At 35.9% G+C, this 20,359-nt stretch overlaps 1 protein-coding gene across 1 annotated transcript in view; it reads right to left on the reverse strand.

Moving 5' to 3' along the window:
• Nucleotides 1–20,359, reverse strand: part of LOC311432464 (uncharacterized protein) — a 77,788-nt gene that overhangs the window by 24,342 nt on the left and 33,087 nt on the right. The window contains exons 5-9 of the mRNA XM_084510913.1: nt 19,086–19,220; nt 15,551–15,694; nt 7,599–7,665; nt 5,425–5,519; nt 3,478–3,545 (exon numbers count right to left, since the gene is read on the reverse strand). Of these exons, the coding sequence (XP_084367039.1) occupies nt 3,478–3,545; nt 5,425–5,519; nt 7,599–7,665; nt 15,551–15,694; nt 19,086–19,220 (509 nt within the window). The remainder of the gene's footprint in view (nt 1–3,477; nt 3,546–5,424; nt 5,520–7,598; nt 7,666–15,550; nt 15,695–19,085; nt 19,221–20,359) is intronic.

Here is a 20,359-nt window from a genome sequence, read left to right on the forward strand (position 1 = left end):
GAAACATCCTGTGGACAAAGGAAGTAAACTATTATCCAAAAGCCATTTTATTTAGGGTAAATACTGCAAACAACCTCTAAAGGTCCTCTCCATCTAAAGGTTCCACTGCATTTTGATATGCTTGATTTCTTTGATCTATTCATGTCACAGTAGCTCATTCCATAGGCAGCTAACCTAAATTACAAGCAATAGCACAGTTGTGTTGTGAGAGATTCATCCCTCCTCCTATAATATGCTGTGCTAATCAATGAAACAGATAACAATTCTGCAGGAATACCTGTTCAGGTAGAAGCTATTAAAATGCTGTCATTTTGCATCCTGTCAAGTGTGGGTTGATGTATGGATTGCTATTAATATGGCATTAGTAATCTTTGAGATGTTCCTGCTTTTTTAAAAGATCGTGTCTTTTCCATTTGGGACCTTGCAGGTCTTAATCTGACAACCATAAAAAACTATCTAAAAGGATTACTAAAATAAATCCAAAGCCTTGACATAAATGTATATGAATCAGTTGAGCTGCACCTCTATACACAATGTCTAGATTTTATCTTAAGTATTTAAAAAACCTCTTTGCACTAAGTGCTTGTGTGGTTTGATAGCGGATAGAAGTGGTATTCTTAACTTCCTTTGCAAATATCCAAGGTTGACTGAAGGTTCCTGAACATATATTTCAAAAAAAAAATTCATTTATAAACTAGAATTTTTCAAAGGTTTGATGTTTGTATGGTAATAGGCTAAAATCTAGTTTGAATGGCATAAAAATCTCATTTTAAGTACTCATACTATCTGATAGGGAACTATCTGGCTTGCACATCTGCAGCTTTTAGCAGCCTCACTCTATTCTCCACCTTTTAGTGATGTTAACAATTTCAATAGATAAAATAACCAGAGATTACTACACATTAAAAGCCAAAAGGAAAATTTCGCTTCCAGGTACAGAAGAGCATTGCCTGTAAGCACCTTCCTTTAAAATACAAGTACAACCTCCTCAACCAAAACTGAACACTTACCCTCTGTAAAGAGTAATAGAAAAGCAAAAATACTAAGACTTTTGCAACATGAATGTTTTTTCTCTCTCTGAAAGAAGACAACTCTTCTTTTATAACACTGCAGAATGCCAGTTAAACAGGTCAGAGTCACTAAAGGAATCCAAAATTTGGATACCCTTCTTAGAGTGCTTATATTAAATTTATTAAATTCCTTTTTTTTTTTTTTTTTAAGAAACTGAATTTTTTTGTACATCACAAAGTTTCCGAATATTTTACAAAAGTTTTATAATCAAATTGCCTCCAAATCACAAGTGACATCAGTGTTACATACTGCACTGAGTAGTTAAATAATTACCTTACAGTATTTAATGGATGGATTTTCTTAATCAACTTCCAAGGAAAAGAAATGAGAGCATTTATTGGAGAAAGTGCTGAAATCACTAAATCACCCAGCAAGTCAATGGAACTCAGTTTAATTTGATTCTGAAATGGTGTTCACTGTATATTGAACTCTTTCTGTATTATTACAAAATTATGGTTAATACTCTACATGGATCCTAAAAGGACTACACAGTCATCACATTTACTTCCTACCAGGCTCCTTCATCCCTTATTACATTTAAAACAAGTTTTCACTTTTTCAGGCAGCATTACATCTAGTAAGAGAGGTGAATTTTGGATGCAGACCTCAGAAGTCTAGCTGGTCTTCTTTTGGTGATGGATATGGTTTTGAGCCAAAGAGCTTAATTTTAAATATATACCACATTCCATATCAGGCAAATGACACCAATACATAAATGCTTTGCTCGTGAATGTGGATGTGAAGGCTTAATAGTAGGCTATAGTTGTGTAGCTTTGAGTAAGGAGACATTTTGCAAAGTCTCTTGAGATTCCTTGCAATGGAGTCTTCATATCTATAAGGAAATAAATTTTATTTGATGTTTTTTACCAGAAAGATCAAGAAAAAAAAAAGTGAAAAACACTTAAAAGTATGCTTTCTTAAGTCAAAAGTCTAAGATCTGATAGGAAGAAGCTGCATCCTCCTGAGATGGGAACATAAAGTGACAGACAGTGTGACTATATATACCCTGTTTTCCTGGAAAGCCAGGTTAAAAGTTCTAATATTGTTCCGTAGGGTTATAGCGGAAAGCAGAATTAAAGAGAAATGAAACTGGTATGGACAAGACTCTGGCTCCTGATTGTCCTGTAAATACTAAAGAGAATGATGGTGAATTTTGTAATTTCTGAGAGCAGCTACTTTGATAACAATATCTTCAAATGATGTGAAAAATTTGGAAGAAACAAGCAAAGTTTCATCTTCTCTTTACTTCCATATGCAGAGAGAGACAGCCAGTTATGAGGCACTTATAAAGTGGAGTCCTGGTTAATTGCTGCCATTACTGATGAATCAGGATTGAAACCTAAGGCATTTACTTTAAGAAAAAGAATAAAATCTTTATAGCTTGGAGTATTTAAAGTTCCTATGTCAACAATAATCTCATATTCAAAAATGTAATGTATTATCTGAATAATAAACGTATTTGTGCAAAAGTCAACTTCGTGAAGGACTTTAAAAGAGCCAAAGATTAACCAAAAGCAATCGAGTGACCACTGTCATACATTTTTTCTTCTTTTCTTCCAGAAAGAAATTAGTTTTATCTGGATGATGTTTTAAAGTTTCGTTTTTAACTTTCATTTTTTCCTTCTTTCATTTTTGCATAGATTTTCTTCAATTATAAATGAAATTGATGTTTTCATTTATTTTGATAAATAGTCTGCATTTACTGATCTGCTGTTTTGATAATAAGTATCGTTAGTCGTGATGCAGGTAGGCACTAGGTTCTGGAAATTTCAGTTCGGGACACAAAAAGATCATCTATTATGGGATCTTATTATTACTGCTATGGTTAATTCATTTTGTTTCAAAGTATGTCTACTGGTTTCTACTTCGGCATCTTTTCATATCAAAATGTAGTCTCTGCTGTAATCTGGAGAAACTGAAAATCAGTAAAAAATTGCATAAATAGTCTTTTTTGAAATCACCTGTTTTTCATCAGCTAAATCCCAATCATTTTTAGAAAGGGTTTTGAAAGAATCAAGATTCAAACATAAAGAAATGTTAAGGAAAAGAAGAAAAAGTTCTGTTTAGCATGTTGTTCATTGCATTAACATCCTTAAAGGGAGGATTTTTTTATTATTTTTTTTTGTTGTTGTTTTAAATGGTCCCAAAATAGACCAAGTATGAATCTGCCAACTTTCCGGGATTTCTCTCTCTAGAGCACAATGCAGAACTCAGGCTTATTTCTAAATTGTACTTTAAACTTGGATTAAATGTAAAAGAGAATGTTGTAAATTACAAGAGTTAAGGATATCTAGAACTCCTCATTTCAATAGAGAAATGTAAATAAACGTCCACTGCTAGGAGGGCAGATTAATTTAACATGTGATTTTTGTCTCTTGCAAAGTTTCCTTTTTCTGTAATACTTACCACATAGCAGAGCAGTCAAAATTCACTAGGAGCCACTTGTGAGGATTAAAGTTAAATGAATCTGCAAACTGAGAATAGAAAAATAAATAAAAAATATGAAAGAGAAAAGGACCCATGTGTTAATGATGCAACTTAGTCAAGTTTTCTGAATACACCTTAATGATGAGTGCATTTCTGACTTGGGGCTTTATACATAATGTTCCTACTGATATCACTTTACTTAATAACTATTGCAGTTAAATTGTCATTTCATTTTGCAGATGGAATTGAGGTTAGGTGTGGAGCTGAACTATTGGTATTCTCAAAATTTTGATCATTTGCTAGCAATTACACCTTTTGGATACCTATCTTATGCAAAAGTATATATCTCAGTATAAGCGAAAAAAATTCTGCTTTTTCAACAGTAGCTGCTGAGGTTCATATCCCAATTTCCAAACCAATTCACTACACGTTCTATTTCCAAGAATATTAACATATACACACAAAATTCACATAAAGAGACAAATGATATAGTTAGTTCAGAATCTGTGCATCACATTACTCCATAAAATTACAAATGATCAGGAAATTATCTATTTTCTTTTTTTTTTTTTTAACTGCCAGGTCATTTTTTTTTAGTGGAAGTCATCTTTTCATCTAAGTCAAAAGAAAAGCCAACACAGAACAAGCATTCACAATACATGATTGTATAAATCATGGAACAAGCCAATTTTACTTTACATATGTTTAGAAATGGCCTCAGAAGAAACCCAGGTAGCTACTAGGACTGAAATCATGTGGGAAACACTTTTTCTGTAGGCTGTGTTAACAAAGGCAGCAGCCATAAGCCTTAAAAAGAGATGGAGGCCTGGCAGCACCAGGGTCTGACTACTTCATGTAGCACTGTTCCTTTCTCATTTACTTCTCATAGCCTTCCCCATCACTTGTAAGAAATTAACAATTACTCTCATAAGAGATCTATCTATCTATCTATCTATCTATCTATCTATCTATCTATCTATCTCCCTGTATTATGCATGGTAAGAAGCCTATTTGTGGTTGTTAAATATTTACTCTTATGACAAATGTTGGCCCAGACAAGGGATGTTGTTTCATTTCCTTAGGAACCAATAACAATAATTTAAAATATATTCCCCTACAGGAAATTACAACAAGCTTCATTTGCTGATAAAAAAAAGGGACAGAAAGAAATGCTTTATTTGCTAGGGGGGTTTCCCTCCTCTTCTTTATTAGTCCCTACCTATCAGTGCTCTGTTTAAACTTCTGGCTTTACCAAACAGTAATATTTTCTCCACTGACGTGGAAGACAAGGACTTATCTGACTGTCTGAGGGAAGCAGCAGGAAATTGAAGTATCCTTATCTAAGCAACTGAATGCCAAGTAGCTCAGCAAGGGGAGGGAGAAGGAACACGAGTGCTGTTGGGGGAATATTTCATTTAGTTCTCTTGGTTATTAAACCCCATCTGTTTGAGATACAGCTACTGGCTGCATCCTACATGACTTTCAGGATGTAAGCAAAAATCAGGCATAATGAGCTCATTAATTGGTTGGATTTTTTTTTCTTTTTCTTTTTTTTTTTTTTCTTTTTTTTTGATGAATTAGGGTGTTACAAATCAAATACAGCTTTTTGGACATTTGGGAAAAAGTTCCCCTTTTCCGGATGATTTTGTAAGGTACTTGGCTGATTAAGTGTTAGCCTTGCCAAATGACAAACTTTTACATGCTGTGGTAATTTGCATAGTCCCAGAATGCAAGGTAAAAAGGTAAAAATTATATAAACATTGTTAGGTAATAGAATATACAGGGGTTTGTAGTGCAAGTTGAAGAGAAGCATACTCAGAGGTTCTAGAAACGCCATTAATATTGGATGTAAAAAAAAAAAAAAAAAAAAAAAAATTCTACAGAACAGTAAGATGTTAACAGGTTGCTAGAGAAGAAACACTTTACCTCTACTCCGTTTAAAAGATGCCTGAATTCAGGACAAATGAATGCACTCCCAGCATAGGCTGCATCAATATGCATCCAAATATTTTCCTTATTACCTGAAAAATAAGAATCGAACAGAAAATAAATTAAACAGCAGATTACAAAGCCCTGTTGATTTGCATGAAATCAAGTGCCTGAGAGATTTTCTTTGATGTTAGTATTTTCCCAGTTTAAAATTAAGACATGAAACATTGCTACTATTTGGGTTTCCATTAGTACATAAAGATGTATACATAAAACACTCCTCTTCTTCCTCCCCAGTTCTGCTATAGCAAGAGGGTTCCTACATATTTAGATTTTTCTTATTAATACTAAATAACATAAAACATTAAATAATTTTAATGTAAGAACTATTACAAAATACACTTTTAAAAGATATGTCTTGAGATGTAGTTACTGATTTCTATGGTAATAACACTACTTCATCAACAGGAGCTAGACTTCTAGCTGTGCTCCCTACTTCTATCTCATGAATCATAAACAAAACACATATTTCTAAATATTTTTACTGATATGTGTGGGTACAGACTTTTGAACAATGTGAAGCAAAGTATTTATTTTCAGGACTGAGAGGAAGACTTATCCAAGAGCAAGCACTGAAAGGTTAAGAAAGGACTAGTTTTGATTACTCACTGCAGAAATATTTTAGCATATGAGCCTCTCATGTATTTTCTACAATGAAATATTCATGCTCTGCTATTGATCATCTGTATTAATTCACATGGTAACAATTCTAGTCTATGAATTGTTGGCTGAAGCCCACATAACATCCTCATATTGGTCACCAACCAATTCTGATGCATATTTTTGCATACAGAGATATAGCCATTCAGACCTGCACCTGGGCACCAAGTTCATGCACAAATTTGCATTCTTGTGAGCTACATTTTCTTCTTGCATAATATCTTGAAAAGATATTAGTCTTATCATCCACATAAGGTAGGCTTATTTGAAGAGATGTTCGAAGTTCATTTGATTATTTATTTTTGAATATATTTTGTTTGAGACACTGCTGTTATTTTATAGTACTTCTGCTCATGTATATTAACATGAAGTACACACACAGAAATGTTAGCATAAGTCTTTTGATGTGAGTAGCGTGTAATGCTTCTGCTGGCCTCCGCTGCACAAGCAGGAAGTCATTGGGAGCAGTTGGTGAAACACACTATCCCTAGGAGTACTGGTGTTACTATTTTATTAGGTCAGGTCTATAGGAATAATCTGAACAGCAAAATAATTTCTAGCTGCTAGGCAGAATACTACAAAACTTTTGTAGAAAGGAGGATTAGGAGAACACTAAGTCTCTGGGTCTTCTGCTGGAGGGCGGGGAACCTTACAAAGCAAGTCACCACCACATAAATCTGAAGTATTTTAGGCTCTACCTGAATAAATGAACTAAACATCAAATCTAGGCCTGTTTCTGTGTGGCTGCTTCTGATTGCTTATAGCTATAAATTGCCTGCTCTAAATGTAGTGGAATATATATATTGAAATTGGAATACATATGATGCACTTTGACTGCATTTTCACCAGCCAGCAAACGTGTGCTTCTGACCAAGCCTTGTGGCAGACCAAAGCTTGCCTCAACAGAAGACCATAAGTCAGAAACACTTAAGAGCCCATGACTCAGTCACTGTATTAAGTGCCCTGTTACTTAACACATTTTCTTGCAAGAAGAAAGAAATGGGGGAAAAAGGAGGAAGGACTCAGGAGAACACACATGGATTTTTGGTGAGTATTTCCCTGCTTTTTGTAGTCAATAGAACCAAGCAGAAACAAAACTTTTGGTGCAGAGGAGGTTTAGAGTTCAGCTTTTCCATGATCTGCGTTGCTCTGGACACTCTAACAGGCAGAGGGTCTTGAGGAAAAATTACAAACTGAAGCACTTACATTATGTTTTCACTGAAAGTATTCCAAAATGCCCCCTCAAAAAACCTTGAGGCAATGTTCTCTGCAGTCCTAATGATTTGAGACTGCTCAACCTCGTTTTAGAAAGAAAACTGTAACTGAAGGTCTCATCTCTACATAGCTTTATTGAATTCGGTCACTGACACTGCACAATACCCTGGAAATGACTCAGCATGGCTTAAACTGGTATCTGCACTTTTGGAAAGTAGCAGCAGACAAAGACTTACAAATAGGACCCAGCTCTAACAGTCTGTCAAAGGAGCAGCAAGGTGTGGTTCCAAGTGTTGCACAAAACTGCAGAGCCAAAAAAAAAAAAAAAAAGGCAAAAACTTGGTTAGTGTTGCAGCAAATAAAATTATTAAATAAGAAAAACTGCCTGTAAAGGCAACAGTAAACAAGGAGAATAGATATTACAGGACAAAATAATTTGATTTTAGCCATTATCTATCCTTCAGTGGAACTTTTGGGAATTGATTTTTTTTCACAAAGCTTCCATGAGCTTCCATTGAGACAAATGGATAAAATAAATACCAATGCAAAGCTGACTGATGAATCAGCCATAGTGTTATATCAATGCTAATGTTATATATTTTCTGTGTTCTCCACACGCTTACCATGTGGCCTAATACCACAGAATCACAGAATGGTTTGGGTCGGAATGGACCAGAAAGATCATCCAATTACATCCCCCCTGCCCACATACCAGTCCCACATACGCAATTATCATCAAAATGATTTGCAGTTTATGCTATATAGGGAAGCTCTGAACTGGAGCAACTCAAAAGTGCTGGAATTCCTGTTGACAGAATGGATCATTAAAAGTTTCTCTTTGAATTAAGGAGTCACACAGCTCCATAACAGATACTTGTAACTGATTTATGCTCAGGGATCTGCAGCCTGGGACCTGTTCACCAGTAGCATATGTTTACTATAAAGTTTGCGAAGTTTTTTCCCCAGAGAAACCTTTTATCCCAGATTCATCCTAAAAATCTGGAACCATGCTTCCTTCATCCTGTTAAGTCCTCATTTAATGTCTCCTGCTACATGACCAAAAGCAGAGGCTACATATTATAATGAAGAAAGTTTCACAGTAGTGAGAGAATATAATCAAGTGAAAATAAACTACGGTAAGTTACTGGGAATATGCAGCCAGAATTATAACCCAGAAACCAGATGTACCATCTTTTGCTTTCAGTGTTTTTCCCTGTCCTTCTACATCTAGACAAATTTTGCAGTTTTTCTATTTTGTGCACATGCAGGTCCCTCTGTGAATTCATGACAAATCCTTTAAGAAGAGAAAGGAACACCTAGATGATACTTGTCCATCCACTACACCTTTCAGAAAACAAACGTGCTGTCTTAGCAAAATATAGATACAAATACACATTAAAACTCCACACAGAGCATTTTTGTCTGGCAGCTCCATAATGGGCAGGTACACAGGGCCTCTGGGTTCACTGCTGGTCCTTGTCGCAGAAATAACACCGTCAGGAAAAATTTCCTGATGTGGAAATTTTTCTGATGCACCTCAGCTGGGAGGTGCAGCTGGTGGCAGGAGCGTGGGCACTGGGTGGCCTTTTGGTCTGTTCTCTTACGTGAGTAAGCACGTCTGTAGCAAATAAAGGCTTTAGGTTACCTGCTGTGGCCTCACCGGCTTTTGGCTTGCTGTCTCTCTTCTTCTGAGAAAAAATAATGTAGTGCTATTATGCCAATAGCAAGTTGTTTGCCAAATCCTCTGATCTGTTTTAGCCCAATGCCACATTCAGCTTGACATTGTATACTTTTCTATTCTTCTAGCTTGGACATTCACGTGGTAGCTCTTCTGAATGGCACTGATACCTCCTTCATTTTAGGAGTTCCCATTACACAAATGCTAATATATGTGAACTTTTCCAGGAGGATTCCTGAAAAAAATCTTTTCCCTTCTTTTTTAAAAGGTGATACGCATCTACACAAAGCATTCCTGCTCTACTTAAGCAGTCTGCTTGATATCTGCCAATATTTACCCTTTTATGTGTTCCATCAAAAGCACATCCTCACTTGAAAGTTGTCACTCTCTTTGAAGCTAGTGATTTTGTTAACATTTTCACTTCTACCAGCTATTGGATACTGGAGACTGTTAAGTGTCATCTCCAGTCATATCTTGAAACAGGTCCTGTACACATTTCAGGATAAAAGTTGGTTTTCTCTTTTGGGAGTTCCCTAACTAGTCCTAACAACAACTTCTCATGAACTTTAAAAGCGTTTATGTATTTTTTTCATATTTCCCACAAAGTTGTTTGTTTGTTTGTTTTTTCCTTTCATTCAATGAAACAAACTAGTAACAGCGTATTAGAAAAGAATGACATCTTAGAAAAATAATCTGATTTTCAAACAAAGAGTCAGTTAAATTTGATGGGATTTTCATTTGCATGTTCCAAATTTTTAGCAGATTTGTGCAAGGTGAGAGATGGTTGTTTAATACCCATTAAACTAGATTTTTCAAATTTACTAGAAAATTCCATACTAACATAAATATCCTGTAAAAAGACCAGGAAATTATATATTCAGAAAGACAGAAATTTTAAATAATGCATACCAATAATATTGAGTTGATTAAATCCTCAGTTACTAGAGATGTAAAACCTCTTTTTCAAGTATGCTTTTGAACATATTTGCATCTACACTGTGCCATACACAGTTAATTTAAACTTCTTCTAGGGAGCTGATTTTTTCTATTAAATTGAACATATTCAATACATATAAATTTAGGTACACTCTTAGAGGAAGTCATATACTGCCTTTCTACTGTGCAGACCTGCTTAAATGTATTCATAAAAAATCCTGAAAATATTTTATTCCTTGCAGCTCACATGTTCCCCCAATTTGATAATTACAGTAATACCCATAACCAGATTTCATTGCACTAATAAAAAATGTTGGCTATGAGAAAAGTGATTATTAAAATAAGAAAGGGACAATTCAGCATTTTTTCTGTATGAGTCTACTAAGAACCTGAGTTTGAAACAAATTCAGTTCAGAAAATGAGAAGCACATTGAATATGCAGATAACAAACTTTACTGCTAATGCATTTTTCTCCCCAGATGATCTAACCTTCATCTATACTGGGTCTTCCCATATTCCTGAGACGCTAGAAGAACAGACTGGTTACAGTGCCCTGAGGTACATTTATGAGCTCTCTGGAAGTTCAATCATTCAATCATCTTTTGAAGGAGGTTGCCTTAAAGAAAGTGCAGGATATTTAAAAAAAAAAAAAGAAATAAGGTTGCTCCCTTTTTTTCCTAGTAGAACATGCTCATATGAAGTAAAATAAAATATATTTATCACATTATTTTCTACCCGAGATGTTCCCACAGTCACGAGAAGTCTATATTTCATCTTTGGCTGAACTGCAGATCTACAAATTGGGTCACAAGAAATACCATAATGAAAAATCAGTTTTTTTAAAACACATAAAAAATAGTGGTTAACTGATTAGATTGGAAAAATACCAAAATAAAGCGTGCACTATAGAATTAGCTCTGCTTTTATGCGTATATTTTATAATAATAGGTTGTGGACTTTCAGATAAGATTAGGGTGAATTGCTGCTGAGTCCAGCAATTAAAATAATCATGGCAATTTCACAACAGAGAGTTACAAATTATTGTTATTACTGTTGTAGTGCAGCTAAAGTATGTTCCCTCTAATCAGTATAAGGAATATGTTGCTTCAATGAGAGATTATATGAGTTCAAAAATATGCTTAGTAATTTAAATAATGGCTTATTCTGTAAAGTATACCTCACTTTCTAAAATAATTTTCTTGTCCTCTCTGCAGGTGTCTAAGCCTCAAAGCTACTTGTTTTAATTCTCAGAACCCACTTAAAATGACAGCATTTGCTCTTGTCAGGGCTCTCACTGCCCTGCCTCAGTACTAACCAATGAATCTAACTTAATTTGTAACCTGTGTAACACCAGGAAAATCACATTTGTGCAAGGGGTGGGGGACAGGCTGCGCGGCAGAAATGGGACTGATGGCTCAGTACAGCCTGCAGGCCTTAGCTCTTTCAGGCTGCACACTTCAAATTTGACTCAGCCCCAGTTGCAAATACAAAGCAGCTAAAACGTGTGCATCAGTCATCCCAGATATTACTTTCCTGAAATCAAGAGCTGTGGCAGGGAACATGCATGAATCTTTATGATGCCCGAGAGCAATGACTCTCAATCGTTTTAACCTAAGACCTCCCACAGCTCTTTAAAAAGATGCGGACACATACTGCATAGTTTCACCACAGAGCTTTTCATTTGCAATTAACTGAAACGAGACAGAACTTTCCATGTTCTCTTATTATTTTTTTCTCCTATTCAGTTGTTTGCCAGCTTGCGCTCATGGGAATGTCTGTGGCTTGAAGAAAACTGCAATAGTCCACCAAGCCACAGCCAATACCTAATGAAACAGTAATGATTTGCAAACTGTGGGCTAAGAAACATTGCCCTATCTGTGTGTATGTGTCTCAAGAATACTTCTTCCAAATGGCAGTCTGTGGTCAGGATCTAAGTCCTTCTGAAAAGATGGCTCCTCTGTCAGTCTAACTCTGATTTATTGTTTCCCGAGTGAGTCTGGATACAAACAGCCTCTTTCTTAATATCCTGCAGATCATCATTCAGACGAGTCATTTCAGCTAGAATCGGAGAGATTTCGTGCTGGGCCTTTGTTCAGCAGCAAAGAGATCACATTACAGCAGCATGATACTGGATGAGCCGGCTGAAGTGTATTGTACTATATATATGTGCCAGCTGCAATATATCAGTGTTGATTTATGATAGACAGCATAAAACCCACAGACCACTTACACACAAGGCTTGAATGCAGCGGGCCCTATTTCTGAATTCACTAATGCCTAACTTAGTGGTCTCCACATTTGGGTATCCCAATCAACACTCATCCAATGTGGAGGCCTACCTTAATCTGGGAGCATAGGACCCAACGGAGAAAAGCATTTAAGCATGTGCTTAACCTCTAGTTAATGTTTATAATTAATGACATGAACATGGCTTCAGCACATGCTTTAATGCTCCCCCTTCACTGGTGGCCTGATGAGGGGCTGAGAATCAGCCACACTTGGAAATCGCTCCTCAGTAAATCATGGCATGTTAGGCTCCTCAGCACTTGACATGGTTAAGTGTATTGCTTGCATGGTCTGCCTGCTTAATGGTATCAAAATATGTCCCTGTTCAATTTCCTCATAAGTATTTTGAAAGAGACATAATAACACAAGCCTGAAATTAAAAAAAAAAAAAAAAAAAAAAAAAAAAAGAAATACAGGTAGAGGTTCGGGTATATTGTTTGGCAGCAGTTTACACTCAACGAAGCGATATACACGTTCCTAGTGCTAAAAGATGGTGGATAAGAAATAAAAGGTTCTTAAGGTTCTTTTTAAAGATAATTTCTCCCTACAAACAAACAAACAAACAAACAACAAAAAAAAAGCTGATTACCAAATCTTAAGTATGTGAAAAGCAAACTTGTAATGACCAGCTTGCTGTAATGACAGAACCTCCTTCACATCAAGCAAATGCACCCCCTGATTCTCCACTCACCTCTGCAAGCAACTTCAGTATAATGACTCCTCATTTGTTCACTGAATTTAAGAGCAGGACCATGCATATAAACCATGAAAATTTGCTTACATTTTCCCTTTAATTCCCTAGAAAACTTTTCTTTTGCTGATAAGAGTGCATCAGCTTGGACGCAACCAAGATCTCTTCATTAGGAATTTTCTCTCTGCTCTTCCAAGTCTCTTCGGGCAGAATTTCTTCTGTTAAACTTTTTGCTTTCATGTTGAATCACTCGCCTTAGTGAAGGATCAGTGAATACAGGGAGACAAGGAATAAAGTGGCGTAAGGTGTTTCCTTGGCAATGTGCATATCTTTGTCACCAGAACAAAATAAAATAGCACCAAATTACTCAAGAACAAAAGAAATGGAAAGGCTTTTGAAATCTGCAAGCCAGAAAAGGGAGCATTAATACAGTGCATGGACTGCTGCTCAGCATGACAGAGAATTAACACACCTTTTGAGTTAAGAGGCCAACCATAAGGATAATGAGATCTAGTTTAATCTAAGCTGACATGTTTTATGTATACAAATAAATGGAAGACCTGGCACAGGCCATATTAACACAGACTGAGCCTGTGCTGCCTTTGAAAGCCTGTTTTGCACAGCTAAGCAAACAGAGGAAGAAAAAAACAACAGTTGAATCACCTTTTGTAAAGGTGTTGCTGAATGCATAAAACAGAATTTTTTATTTCCTCTTGCTAAACATAGAAAGATTAATAAGGAATGAATATTTATGGGGGACAAGCTGTATTTTTTGTTAACGGACAGAAGATGAGGAGAAAACATTAACTTTCTTGTTAATGTGAGGAAACGTGATATAATGCTGTACGTGGAATTCTTTAAAATTAACAAAAAGATAAACAAATAGGACCTTATATCAAATATTATGAGCTAGTGTAACATAACAGAGAAATAAAACACACCTTACGGTGTATCTCCACGTCAACAGGAGCAGAAGAAAGTTCATGTAAGCAGCACTATAGATGCTTTGTTTCTCAATCATAGGCTTTTGATATTACAAAGCAAATGATGGGATGTGCTTGGTTATCCCAAAGACTTGCCAATTCTAAACAGCCTCAAAACTTGCAGCATACTGCACATATGACAAACACTTTTCATTCTATTCATCCTCATAATACATAAAACTAAAGGGTAATAACAAGAGTAAAAAGATTACATATTCAAAAGGCTTTGTGAAATTTAAGCTTCTTTGTCCCATTTGGCACTTATCCATGACTGTAAGCAAGCTTAATCTGCTATTTTCTTTTTTTTTTTTTTTTTTTTTTTTTTCTGAAACAGTTCATAGAAATCTAAGTCACATTAGCACTTTTCAAAATGTTACCACATGAAAGAAAAGAACAATTGTTGTCAGACATGGCTTTTCTGGGGAGAGAAAAAAAAAAAAGATATTTTGACTCTGTTTAAAAAATCACATTTCTGAACATTTCTGAAGGAGCTTTTCTTTAATGGAAGGCCAGTAAAAACATATTATTGCTAGCATATTGCACCCACTTATAAGTCCATGCAGATCATGGTCTATATCAAGATACCAAGTTTTGTAGATGAATAGTGCTTGGAAATGAGGAAAACATTTTTGATGTAAGAAAAAAAAAAAAAAGTTAGTTACTCCACCAAACATAAATAAATAAATAAATAGAATTTGTGAGATGGTGTTCTGACCTGACAGAAGGAGTTGATCTGATGAATAATCAAATATTCTTTTTAATCAGGTACTGATAATAGAAGAACCAAACTATCCAATTGTAAGCAATCTACAACTGTTCTCTGTCAAAAACTGCAGGATTATGAGCATTAGCTACTGAGATACAAACAATTTGCTTTTTCTGGTGTACTGTGGAAGCAAGAATCTCTGAAAAGGAAAGTAGGCAGATAAAAACAATGGATGACACCTCAAACCGCCACAGCCAGATTTGCTATAGCTGACTTGTTAGAGATAAGTCACATACTCACAAATACCTGTCTGACAACGTCTAATTTTGTTGATATTTGGCGTACATTATGGAGGTTCCTTTCTTTGCTAAAGTAGTGAGGATGGGAAAGTGGTGGTTTTTTTTGTTTGTTTGTTTGTTTTTGCTTAAATTGAGATACCATCCTTTAAAGATATCGCTTGATTTGTTTTACATGTAAGTTAGAACCTGAAAAATCAAGCTGTACCTTTGTAGAAAAGGTGATTTGGAACTCAAGTGCCAGGAGATTATAATGTTGCAGGATTAGATGCAAATACAAAATTCACCTGAATTTATTCAACTGTCTAGTGTAACTTCATCTCCTTTTAAAACATCATTTTTGCCCACAAGTGCAACCAGCTGGTCAAATGAATTGCTTCTCCTGCAAAGTGCCTCTTAAATTTCAAGAATGCCCTAGATTACAGTTATTTTCATGAATGTATAAATATTTGAAATGACTCTAGCAAAGTTCACGTGTATGAAGAACATTCATGGAAACTACTGATGGGCTATTCTGCCTATCAATCCCTCTGTTAGGAATAAGATCATCTCCCCATCTCAAAAACAGTTTATGAGAATAAATCCACTGATGAATTAAAATCCAGTACTCACAAAGAATGGGATAAGACCAGAAGCTTTGTCTTCATCCAAAACTTTCTTTAGGGCTGAACCACAAACAGTAAATTTATCATCTGAAGAAACATTTTTAATCTTCACACCACCGATTAATGCAGCCCTTTCCACTGATGAATGAGCCTGCAAGGAAATGGGAAAGTTTTAAGACAGACACCTTTTATTGGAATGTAAGAAGTTCATTTGAATTTGAAAGAAAGAATCATTTATTTAAAGTAAAGCAACACTTGAGACCCTGGAACTGTTGCTGGTATGTAACATATATTATTAAGGACTGTCTCTCTTTCTTTCATATAGATAGACACACAGACAGATGGGCGCACATATATATATATATATACACAGACTCATACACACACATAGACAAATACACCACCAGAAATCCTGAAGTATTCTTAAAACTATTGCCATGGTCTCATTCAGACAAGAATTCAATTAACCTTAGTGAGAGCTTTAATTAACTTGCTTTCAATTAGGCAGAATTGATTATGAGCTTCAGGATTTGGCTCCAGATCAACCAAAAACTATGCAGATAATCATCCTGCCTGATAATAATTTAGTTGCTCGAGAGCATATTTTTATGCTATACACTTTACCAAACCATAAAAATATATATGACATGATATAGTATAGGCTGAGATATTGTCTTGCATGACCCATTTGTTTTTGATTACCTACTAAATAATTTGCTGTTCAATCATTCGTTTATTTTTTTTAGGTAACTAAGGATTATTCTCACAAATTTATTTTGCATATAATCCATTTTATTTGGATTCTCCTACAATAATATATTTTTTTAGAACATAAAGAACAACTCATAAAAGAGAAGTAAATTACTAAGAAATTTTTTAAAATGTGAAGCACAATACAATAATAATGTATTGATAATAAAAGGTATGTTTAGCCACAAAATACTCTTTTAAGGCATGGCTAAACCAAAAAATCAATCAAACAAACAAAACTACCTTATCTTTCACCTTCTGATATTTCATTAATCATCAATAATTTGAAAAATTCTCCATCTTGTCATGTCCTGAATGCTCTCATTCATAATGTCTGTGCTATTCTTGTTGATTCTTGCTAGTGCGTACAAGAGCACTTACTAATTCTGTTCTAATTAGCTTGTAATCATGGAGAAGATTAACCCAAAACATAAGTTGAACAAGACTAGATGAAGATAAAGTTTCTGCCTTTCAACTTCAACATATCCATGGAACACATTTTAAAGGTAGATTTACTATTAACTTGCACCTCAATAGTGCCTCTTGTTAAACTACTTCAGTCAACTAATTAGGCACCGGTTTGAGAAAACTTGGAAGTCTAGACGCATGGAGCCTGCCTTTGAAGTGGAACACAATGTGTTTACCATAGTAATACAATACTTCATTCAAGTATACAATGGAAAGAGGTATTTTATAACCAAATTGTACAAGGTAAGAATCGTAAATAAGTAAGCTATGGCAATACACTGAGGTTCTTAGCTAGTCAGAACCTGAGAATTGCTTCCTCAAGTCTTCAAAATTGTAACAAAGCTCTTTGATAACTATAGCCATTTACAATTTTAAGGTTAAAAACACCAAGATTCATTTGGATTACTAATCTTTAGGGACCTGCTGCTGACCCAGTGCTCAGCAAAGTACTCAGGAATCTCCCACCATGCTCAAGGACAGCAAGGAACCAAGCAGGAGCTGGTGAAATGAGTGGGCAGCTGCTTGAGGCAGCCAGAGGAAACGAAACAAAACAAAAGTTGATGAAGATGGTCTGAGAAAATCTGAGAACATCAAATGACTACCCTTACTTCTGTCCTGGTCCCAAACATTTGGGTGAGCACTGCCAGGGGTAGCTGGATGCTCCTCCCAGCTCTGAGGTCTCACATTCAGCGGCTCTCACAATACATGCCTCAGCCAGCACAGCCCCGGTGCTTCTCTCAGCTCCAAACCCTCAAGTAGTCACTGGGGAAAGCTTTGTTGCCAGTCCTGCTCTGTACTCATTAATACAAAGCAGAACAATTTCAATGGGAAAGAGACTTTCCTGAAATAACTGGAAGCTAAAATGATCTCCTAAGATATGCGAGATCTGAGTTCAGCTTTCTGCTCTGGGCCTCCCTACTGGTCAGGTCTTTGCCTCCTTCCTAAAGCAGTCTTGCACTGTTTCGCTCTGTTGGTGCATGGTTTTCTCTGCCACAGCATGGTTTAGGCTTACTTTCTTTTGTGGATTACTGCCTATGAGTCACGCAGGTCTGTTCTTAATGGAGAAGGACTGGCGAGCTCTGCAACAATCTGCTTTGAAAGATCAGCAATATCTTAAGGCAAATCCTTCAGTAAACATAAGATCCCCTGACCTTCAGCAGGCATGGAGGCCTGTCAGTTCTCATTTCAGGTCAGACATTTACATGGGTCAAAAAAATGAAAACAAGTAACAGGCTTTGTGCACTACGGGGTTAGAGTTTGAGACCTGGGACTGGTGATCTGCAGAACACAGACCTTTGCACTCCAGACAAAAAAGAAAAAAAAAAAAGAACAAAAATCCTTTTTGTCATTTGAAAACAGTTATCTTTCCTCATATATTCTTGTCCTGATGGCTCTCACCTTACAGCTGTAGTCCTTTTTCTCACCAGCAAACTGAAAATGTACTCTTTAATTGCTTTCCACTGCTTTATAACATACACTTAGTAGTAAAATGAGGCAAACCTAAAACCCAGTCATTTTATTTTATATAATCAGATATTACTTTGAATTAAACATCAAGTGCTAAGAATTTTCCTTCTATCTCATTGACATTTAGATAAGAAAATGTCACAGCTATTGAGAGAAGCAACACTGCTTGGCCCTTCAGTAGGATTAGAGTTTTAGAAAGGTAGGAGCAGCAGAACTCATAAGACTAAAATTTGCTTTCATTAGTAGTAAAAGCCTCTCACAGCCCTGGCCTGCTGAGAATTTAGCTTAATTCAGTCTGCTAAATAGCACTCACAGAAATCAAGGATTACATATTCTGTTTTCTTAGAAGATTTCTCAGCTGGATTGATGCATGGAGATTTTGGGCTTCTTCAAGTACTATGAAAAATTTGCTTTATATTCATGCAGTTGGCTTGTCTGTGTGCATGCACGGGCACGCATATGGGGGAGGATGTATGGTTGTGTGTTTTCAGGTATTCACATAAGAGGAAAATAATGTGCGCACACATGGACACACAAGCCTAGATGTGAGAAAAGTTTGTCTAGACTTACTCCACAACTGAAATTAACACCTTACTCAAATATCTTTATTTACTTCAAATGAGATTTTTTTTCAGAGATGCAATACTTATGTGACACTGATCTCCAGATAGTTACTATTTGTATTATGGTAGCACACATACATTCCAGCCCGCTTATGCTGTACTATAAGATTTAAACAAGCAAAACCAATTAGTCCCCTATCCAAAGAGACTGTACATTAATTCGACTATTGAGATGGCTGAAGTTTTAAGTATAGACATTATGTTTCCAGGTCCATGTTTTTGAGAGGTACTCACCTGATCAGAAGCATAGGCCACTAGCCTGCCCATGATGTCTGCCTCTGTTAACTCAGGGTTTTCTGACTGCACCCGCCTAATAGTTTTTGTTCTTGCAGCAAGCAGCGAAATCAGGGTGGCCTCGCTTGCACTTCCCTGTGGGACAAGTTGAAGGAAAATTCAAAAGGAAGACATTCCAAAAGAAAAGTACCATTTTCTTTTGTATGAATTTGTGAAGTTGGTAACAGAAACTGCATATGAGAAATTGCGGAATTTCATGCTTCCTAAGAGTATGCATGACAGCAAGGGAGGAAACTGTTTGACTTTTGTCTCTTCTTCCCTGATGCCTCTTTTTGTCTGCTCTCTGTAATTTCTATGCATGTTCAGTTTAGGCACCAACCTTGCAATCAGTGCTAGAAAGCTGGACTCACAGGCTTAAAGGCATGTAAAAAGACTCTCAAGAATCAGACACTGATCATCTATTGACCGATAGCAATGGCAGAGTAACTGTTTATTTCTGCTACTCTGGATCTCCACACATAAAACTTCAATTAGAATCTGACTGACAACATTTATTTCTGTCAGGCAATGTGCGTAGCTTATATGATATTTAGAGTTACCCTGGGAAAGTCAATTGCTGTGGTCAAAAGAGAAAAAGCACAGAAAAAGCAAAAAAGCTATGATTCAATATAGCTGACTGTTTTTCCAAGTGTTAGTTATATACTTTCCCTTCATCAAAAACACAGATTAAAGGAACAGTCACCCAGTATTTCTGAATTGCACTGTGACTAACAAAATATAAAGAATTTAAATTTGTATTGGATACTCTGTGGCAATAAAGATGGGGAATTTTTTATTAACTGTTCTGCAAATTTCAAGGGAGAATACAAGTTTCCACAAGTTATTTTGTCTATTTTTCTCTAGAACAGGCAGATGAAACGTGCTTTAAACTGCTCTTTTAAGCTACAAGAAACATTTTGTAAGCACATGTTCATAAATGTCATTGCTTTTGGGTGTCCATATGCAAGAGAGAGTTTTTAGGTACTTTCAAAGTTGAGCAATTGTCACGTCAGCCTTCCTCTGCCAAGCACGTACCCCTGCAATGAATACAGTTGCTTCTTTTAATGTCTCATAAATATCCCCAGTCAACAAGCTGGTTTTGAAGTGATATTTCTTATTCTGTATCAAAATTCTACCCTCCCTCTACTGAAAACCTGTGTATACATACTAATTACAAAAAAACGATTAATTATTTAGGAAGTCTTATTTCTTCCCTCAGGATGGGCCTAATTCTA

Source organism: Aythya ferina (assembly GCF_964211825.1).
Source record: "Aythya ferina genome assembly, chromosome: 2".
In the NCBI taxonomy this organism is placed as follows: Eukaryota; Metazoa; Chordata; class Aves; order Anseriformes; family Anatidae; genus Aythya; species Aythya ferina.